The 8,513-nt window shown below is 38.8% G+C and overlaps 1 protein-coding gene and 1 pseudogene across 1 annotated transcript in view; both read left to right on the top strand.

Moving 5' to 3' along the window:
* Positions 1 to 612: 612 nt before the first annotated feature.
* On the top strand, positions 613 to 2,165 carry LOC102844183 (annotated as a pseudogene).
* Positions 2,166 to 2,245: 80 nt separating this feature from the next.
* INIP (INTS3 and NABP interacting protein) overlaps positions 2,246 to 8,513 on the top strand; it is a 14,657-nt gene continuing 8,389 nt past the window's right edge. The window contains exons 1-2 of the mRNA XM_006900853.1: positions 2,246 to 2,306; positions 2,885 to 2,987. Of these exons, the coding sequence (XP_006900915.1) occupies positions 2,246 to 2,306; positions 2,885 to 2,987 (164 nt within the window). The remainder of the gene's footprint in view (positions 2,307 to 2,884; positions 2,988 to 8,513) is intronic.

Consider the following 8,513-nt stretch of genomic DNA (forward strand, 5'->3'; position numbering starts at 1 on the left):
GAGACGGTGCGATTGGCACAGAACAGAGCAAAGTTTAGGGCTGTTGTACATAGGGTCGCTATGAGTTACAAGCGACTCGACAGCACATAACAACAACAGCAACAACATATTAAGTATCTTTTAAAAATGTTAGCCAAGTATAATTTGAACCTTAGCTAACTCCTTAATCTTTTTTAACCCTACCCTGGGCCTGAAACCACCCCCTAAAAAAAAAACACCCCAACTTTGCTTTTTAACAGTAAGATATTCCAACCTTGATTTCTCTTCCCTGCTTTACAGTTAGTTTGGCATTTGTGTTTATCATAGAACTCTGATGGCTTTAATAGAACTACTGATAGTTTTGAAAACTAAACTGTTCTATATAGGGTTGATGGTAAAAGGAAGGTGTGGTTGTTGCTGGTTATTATGATGGCAGAATCCTAAAAGATAATTCTAGTACTAGTCCAGTTTAATGCTGATATTACTAAATCTTTTCTATGTCATCCTTTCTCTTCATTATTATCCTGTTGACTATAATCCTCTCAATCTTTCCTTCTCTCCACCCCCTGCCCCAGTAGTTGGCTTTTTGAGGGAGCTCTGGTGGCCTAGTGGTAAGAAACTGCGCTGCAGCTTATGGCTGCTGCTGTCGCTGTGGAAACAGATGATGCAAGAAATCGACTTTGGTTTCAACTGGAGTTGGAATTTGTGCAGTGTTTAGCAAAAACAAATTACCTTAATTTTCTTGCCTAAAGAGGTTACTTCAAAGACAGAGCTTTTGTTAATTATCTTAAATACTTATTTACTGGAAAGAACCAGAACATGCCAAGTATGTAAAGAAACTCCAGCCTATAAATACAAGAAATAACTGTAGGCTGAAAATTAAACAACACAGAAAGGAGTACTCACAGGGAAGGTGTTTCCGAGGTACCTGAACAAGGTCCCCCCATTGTTTACATATGTTTGAACTGCTCCAGTATGAACACTTCTGAAAGGAGCAGGTGAGTGTCAGTGTGCAAAATTTATTGATGAACAGCAGATTCTGCACTGGCAGCACTATTCCCGGAAGCGGATTTGTTTTCAGCAACAACAAAATAACACATCAGGAAAATGGGGGGTAAAAAATCAAAACAAAACCCCAAAGAGGACACAAAGCAGGCTCCTAAGGCATGTATATAGTCTTTTGTACAGTGGGGGAAAAACACAACCTGAGATTCTTACCTGCCTTTACTGTGATTGTACCTAGACCTTTGGAGTTCTATATTTAATCTAGTTGACTTCGCAAGCGACTCGACGGCACGTAACAACAACAACAAACAACTTTTTATGGGTAATAAATTATTTCTTTTAAAGCAAAAAAAGAGGAAAAGAAACTTCACTGCCGTCCTAAAGGCCTGTAGAACTGAATTCGCCAGCTGCTCGGTAGGAGAATGGGCAGTCTCTTTCTTTATGATTAACTGCCTCTGAAAACCCTCTGGAGGGTCAGCTATGAGTCAGTTCCAACCCAACAGTACACAGCAACAACAACAGTTGCTTTTGAGTCCTTCATTCCATTTGTTTTCTTCTAAAACACATTTGTTTTAGAAAAAATGTGTTTTCTTCTAAACATCTTGTTTCCATTGAGCCAGTTGCAACTCATGCGACCCTATATGACGGAGTAGAATTGCATGATAAGGTTTCAGAAACACTAATCTTTAGAAATAGACACTACATCTTGACTAGTGGGTTTAGACCGTTAACTTTTCAGTTAGCTGCTGAATGCTAAACCCCTGCACTACCTTGTCTCCTAAGTTAGGATGAGAAACTCAAATACCTTTAAATAACAAACCAGTAAAATCTGTTGACACTGGATCCAGTGTCCATTTTCAGGGGAAGTCTATTTCTTTTTCTTTTTTTAAATTTTATTCTTTTTTGTGTGTGTATACCATCAAATCAGATCTGACTGGTACAGGAGTAGATTGCCCCTCCTTCTCCAGGAGAGCATCTGGTGGATTTGAACCGTGCACCTCTGGGATTGCAGTGCAACTTGTTGCCACTAGGCCACCAGAGCTCCCTGGAAATCTATTTCTTCAAACTAATTATTATTAGGGGGCAATAATTACCAGATCTTGTGGTACTTCCAGAGAATCTAGAAATCTGAGAATTTTTTCTACAGTCTGTCAAAATTTATGCAGTGGGATCTAAATTAGGATTTAAAAAAATGGAAGCTACTTTAGTTATGAGTTTGGGATGTGACCAGTGCTTTAGATCTTAGGCAAGCGTGAAGCTCATGATCAAGCCTGGCAGTAAACATTTCGTGAAGGAGAGCACATTTCTTTGCATCCTGCCGGGTATGCTCCTTTTTAACTCATAATTGAAATTCTTTTCAGCGGAAGTCTTTGACTTATTTTTTGAAAGATTGCGAGTCATTGCTAAATGAAATCAATTGAGAAGAAGAAAGAAGTGTATTTCTAAAATCTGAATGTATCTAATGTTTTTTGCTCCGTGGAAGAAGCCCTTACTCTTAGAGACCTGAGACTGAGAGTTAAGGAAACCTGCTCTCCCAGAGTGACTCTAGGGCAGAGACCCATCCCTTCAGCATTTAGAGATACAGAGGGGGTTTTGTTACTAAAGAAAGAAATGCCATTGTCTGTATCTTGCTGATTAAAATTCTTTAGAACTAAACCTTGAAAGTCCTTAGTCAGTAGTAGGCTTTGCATTTGTTACTATGTATTATGCAGCTTAAGTTAGTCTACCCTGTTAAGGTTGCTGAAAAATGCACAGTAAGAGCATCATAACCATCAAGGGAAACTACATTTGCATGGAGTTCATTGTCATGCTAGCAAATACACAATTTTCCTATCTGGATTATAAATGGCCTAGGCTTTTAAAATAGCTCTAAAGTGTTCTTTCTACCTCTCTCTCTTAGGTTTTCAAAATAAAAATAGAGTTGCAATCTTGGCTGAATTGGACAAAGAGAAAAGAAAACTTCTCATGCAGAACCAATCGTCAACAAATCATCCTGGCGCTAGGTATTGACTACTGTACTATTTTGAGGGTGCTTTTATTAAACAGAGAACTCTAGTGGCCTAGTCTGTCTGTCGGAATCCACCAATTGCTCCGAGGGAGAAGGATGAGCAGTCTCCTCTGATGCAATTTGCGGCCTCAGACACACATTGGAGGGTCAGCTGTGACTTTTTTTTTAAAATGGATTTTCGTACAATAATGCATTTATCTTGTGTTTCATCCATTCACATTCATTGTTTCATACAATCATTCATACACATTATAGTTTCTAAAATTTAATTACTGTTGATCTATGCCTATTATTACCCTGCCTTTTCAAATTCTCATTGAATCTTTCCTATTCCTTCACACACACACCCCCAGTCCACCTGCTAAACACTGCTATCCTAGTGATTTCCACCCTTCCCCTTTTGGACTTTTGTATACATCTTACTAGTTTTCCTTTTTTTTTTTTTTTGAGAAGAATTTATATTTAGAATTGGCAACATGGTTTCATCCAACGCATCACAGTCAGGAGCAAGTGGAACATAGGCCTTCTTTTCTCCATCAGGGCTATTCAAGACTGTTGAGCTTGGCCACCTTAGTGTCATAGAGGTTTCTTACAGTTTGTTTGATTTGGAGCTTATTAGCCTTGACATCCACAATGAACACAAACATACTGTTATCATCTGTCTTCTTCATGGCTGACTCAGTGATCAGGGGAAACTTAATGATGGCACAGTGGTCAAGCTAATTTCTCCAGGAGGCACTCTACTGGGGTAACTGGGCTGTCTTCAGAGTGTCAGTGTCTTAGGCCTCTGGAAGGTGGTTTAGGTGTGGATCTTCCTTTTTTTGTGGCTGTGGACGCCCTTCAGGACTGCCTTCTTGGCCTTTAATGCCTTTGCTTTGGTTTCAGTTTTGGGAGGGACAGAGGTTTCCCTCTTCACTTTTGGCACCATCTTCATTGAATGGGTCCTGTCCTTCTAAAGGGTCCTATCTTTCTATTTTTATCATAATGGTCTTAAGCAGTATTTGTCCTTATGAGACTGAGTTCACTCAGCATTATGCTTTCTAGACTCTCCCATATTACATAGTATTTTACAAAATTCTTTTTTAGTGCTGCATAGTATTGCAATGTGAATGACAACAATTTCTAAATCTAATTCTTTTGATGGGCATTTGGGCTGTTTCTATTTTCTTGCTATCGTGAATAACACTGCTATGAATATATCTCTATTCATGTCTTAGTTCTAATTCCCTTAAGGTATATTCCTAACAGCGCAGTGGCTAGGTCATAGGAGATTTCTGTGTTCACTTTTCTTTTTTTTTTTAAGTATTTTTATTTGTTCATTTAATAATATAACACACACAAAATTACAATCTATAACCACATACAACTCTTTTCTTTCTCATTTACAATCAAAAGATTACAGAGTCCAGAGGAACTGATGTAATCTCTGTATGGAACTATATTTCAGTAGTTTACACCAATCCATTTCTTTGTTTATACTCTAAAACATCTTCATTATGTTGTTTGATTAGATAGCCCCACAAGAAGGCTTAAGCGCCCAAGGTCAGTCCAACTTTCACCCAATTAGGTTTGCTATTTCATGGTTCATGAAGGTAAAACTTGGACCTCGCTGAAAGGCTGCTTGGAAGCCGGGCCAGGTTCAACAGCTGAGAGAAGGAGCTCAACATCACGGATGGCACCCTCTTGCTGTGTTCACCTTTTTTGAGGAAATGCTAAACTTCCAGAGTGATTGTACCATTTTATAATCCCAACAGCAATACATGAAAGTTTTAGTCTCTCCACATATATTCCTTGCTGTCCTGTTAAGCTTTGCTACTGCTACTAGGCTGAGATGGTATCTTGTCGTTTTGATTTGCATCTCTCTCATTGCCAGTGGTTTTGAGCATTTTTTCATGTCTGTTGGCTATTGGAATGTCTTCCTCTGGGAAGAATCTTTCATGTCTTTTGCCCATTTTGTGATTGGGTTATCAGCCTTTTTCTTGTGGAGATCTTGTGGTATTTTGTAAATTTTCATTATGAGACCCTTGTCTCAGATGTCATTGACAAAGGTTTTCCCTCCTGTCTATAGATTATTTTTATTTTTTCCTTCTTGTTGGAAAGAGTTTTTGATGTACACAGGGACTTAATTTTTACAAAGTCACATCCATCGATTTTTGTCCTCTCCTAGTTGTACATTTCTGTTATACTTGCAAGCCTATTTATGCCATAGGCTAGGGCTTCTAAATTTTATCCCACTTTGTCTCCTAGGATCCTTACAATTTGGGTCTTTACCTCTCGGTCTCTGATCCACCTTGAGTTGGTTTTTGTGTATATTGTGAGATGTGGATCTTGTTTCCGTTTTCTGCAGGTAGATGAACTATGGTTTAGTTTTTTGACTCAAAAAGAAAACCACTACAGTGAGTTGGATTTTTAATATTATTAAATATATTCTTCAGTAGAATATATGGAATATTTTATTTTGCTTTGTTTTCTGTTCAGCATACAGATTTTAAAGAGTAATCATTTTTATTCAGTTATATAAAAGAATTAGCGCGGGGAGAAGGGTGCAACAATGAATGAATGGAATCCCAAAATCTCTGTAGATGTTCACTGAAATGAAAAATAACCTAAATGAAAAAAAAAAGAATTAGCAATTTTTTAACATTGGAATTTATATGGCTCCTAGTTAAATTTTAAGGGAGGAAAAGACTAGATAGTAAATATTTTAAATCTAATTATAATATGTAATTTTTCATACCTCCTCCTTTTCAAAAAAGGAAAGTAATTATATGGTATTTTTTTGCTTTGAACATTACAGCCACTTTTAGGATTAAAGAACCTTATTGTATCTAGTGTCTTTATTTTAAATGTCTTACTTCAGATCTCTTTTCTGCTGGTCACAATCCTTACTTTTCCCTCACACTTTTTTTAGCCTCCCAGATTATTCATAAAATTATTGCTCAGGACTGTGGGATTTCTTTTGCCTGTGACAGAAACTAGCAAGGAAATTAATGTTGTCTTCTACCAGTCAATGTTTTATTCTTTAGGTCTAAGGATGGATGAGCTTTACCAGAAGGAAGAAAAGAGATCAACAGTGGTTCAGGTGACCAGCACTGTCTGCCTGAACCACTGGGCTTTTTGAACCATTCAGAAATTGGTCACCAACTGGTTAGAGTTAGCACAGAGCCAGCCTCTTAAGTTTGAACTATGTGACCCTTCTCATCACATTGCTTCCATGCATAAAACTTTTTGGAGACCTTCTGTTATTATTAGGTTAAAGTCTACACTTCTTAATTTCAAGATATGAAGACTCTTCATATCCCAGATACCTGCATTTTCTCTATAGCCATTTATTTTTTCTATCAGCTCACTTCATTCTTCTCTTACTCCAACCCTGACCTTCAGTCCTTAAGTGCTGCTCTTGTTGTTAGTTGTCTTCCAGTAGACAAGTAACCTAGAGTTTTCATGGGCTGAATTTAGAAATACATCATCAAGCCTTCCTTCTGTCTTCTGGAAGGCCTGCTGACGCCTGCTCAGCAATGTTACCACATGCAGTCTTCCAGACAGATGAGTTGATGTGCTTGGGCTTGTCCTGTCAAAACTGACATTTCTGCAGACTTTTTCATATGCTCTTGGTTTTGGCTGAAACATTTGACTTTGCAGTTTTCATCTTAAAAGTAGCTTTGATCAAGTTTTTCCTGATCTTTATATTAGCGTGTATCACATTTCATCATTATATTCTAGCATCTATTTCATTTCATCATATCATATTCATCAGTGCATATTGATGAGCTTTTCCTGTATGTCTTTATACTTTTAGATAGGATTCTATAAAATGTAAGGATATTAAAATGTTTTTATATATGCCCTTAGACAAGAGTCTCTGGGTAGCACAAGTGGTTAAGTATTTCATGAACTAAAGGTTGGTATTTTGAACCTTTCTAAAGGTACTTTGAAAGGAGGGCCTGACAATCTGCTTCCAGAAACCTTGAAAACCCTGTGAGCACAATTCTGTTCCAATGCTCGTGTTTGCTGTTACCCAACAAAAAGTCTCTGCCCTCTAGTCGATTTTAACTCATAGTTAGTGACCCTCCATCAAATTCCTGAGAGTGGAGATCTTAATGGAAAGAGATTGCTCAAATTTCTTCCTCCGAGTGACTGATAGACTTGAACCACAGCAGACAGGTGGCCTTCTGGTTAGCAGTGCCATATACATATAGACTGCACCACCAGACCTGCGTGGAGTTGCCGTTGTTAGGTGCTACCAATTTGACCACTACTCAGAGCGACCATACAAACAAAAAATAGATATGAACTTTGCCCTATCATTTGTTGTTGTGTCCCATTGAGTTGGAACCAAGTCATACATAGCTCACCCTCCAGTGGATTTTCAGAGGCTTGGGAAGAGATTGTCTATCCTTTTTCTGTGGAGTAGCTGGTAGATTCAAACCATGCTCCTTTGTGGTTACAGAGGAGCTTCTTACCACTTGCCCTATCCTTTGTTGTTGTTGCTGTGTTCCATCCAATTGCCTGAGACTCATAGCGACCCCTTATAATAGCTCTGAACCCTACTCTGTTCTGAGCTAGTCTCACTGTTTTTGACACACTTACCCCTATTAACCCCAGTCACTGAGTCAATCCATCTCATCCAGGTCTTCCTCTTTTTTTGTTATCCCTCCACCCTTTTATGCATAATGCCCTTCTCTAGGGACTGGTCTCTCCTCGGCAAAAGCCCAAAGTATGTGAGACAGAGCATCAAAATCCTTGCCTCCAAGTAGCAGGCTGGTTTCACCCTCTCTAGGATAAACCTGTTTGTTCTCCTGGCAGTCAGTGGTACGTTCAATACTCTTCTCCAGCACCACAACTCAAAGGCATCAATTCTTTTGTCAACCCTAGTCACTATCCAGCTCTCTGATGCATAGCAAGTAACTGCGAAGACCGTGGCCTGAATCAGGTATGCCTTAGTCTCCAGAATGACATAGTTGCTTTTCAACACATTGGAGAGGTCTCCAGCAGCACCTTTCCCCAGAACAATATATCTTTTGATTTCCTGACTGCTGGTGCCAAGAGTGTTCTTTACTGGTAGTACTACAAGTATTGATTGTGGAGCTGAGCAAGTTGAAATTATTAATAATCTCAGTCTCTGTTCCATCTTTAATGGTGCTTCCAATTGGCCTAGTGGTGAGAATCTTTGTCTTCTTTATATTGAGCCTCAATCCATATTGAAAACTGCAGTCCTTATACTTCAGGTCCTCCTCAGTTTCTGCAAGCAAGGTTGTATCTCTGCATAACATAGGTTGCTGATGAGTCTTCCTCCAATCCTGATGCCAGATTCTTCATAAAGTCCAGACTCCTGAATGACCTGTTTCAAATATAGATTGAAAAGGTATGGAGACAGGACACATCCTCGATGCAGTCCTTTCCTCATTTTGAACCATGTATTGTTTCCTTGCTCTGTTCTGAACACTGCTTCCTGGTCCAAGTATAATGTTCTGGGATTCCCAGTCTTGTCAAGGTTAACCACAGTTTTGTGATCTGCACC

This window comes from Elephantulus edwardii, unplaced genomic scaffold (assembly GCF_000299155.1).
Source record: "Elephantulus edwardii isolate Elephantulus edwardi_28Jun2011 unplaced genomic scaffold, EleEdw1.0 scaffold00297, whole genome shotgun sequence".
Lineage (NCBI taxonomy): Eukaryota > Metazoa > Chordata > Mammalia > Macroscelidea > Macroscelididae > Elephantulus > Elephantulus edwardii.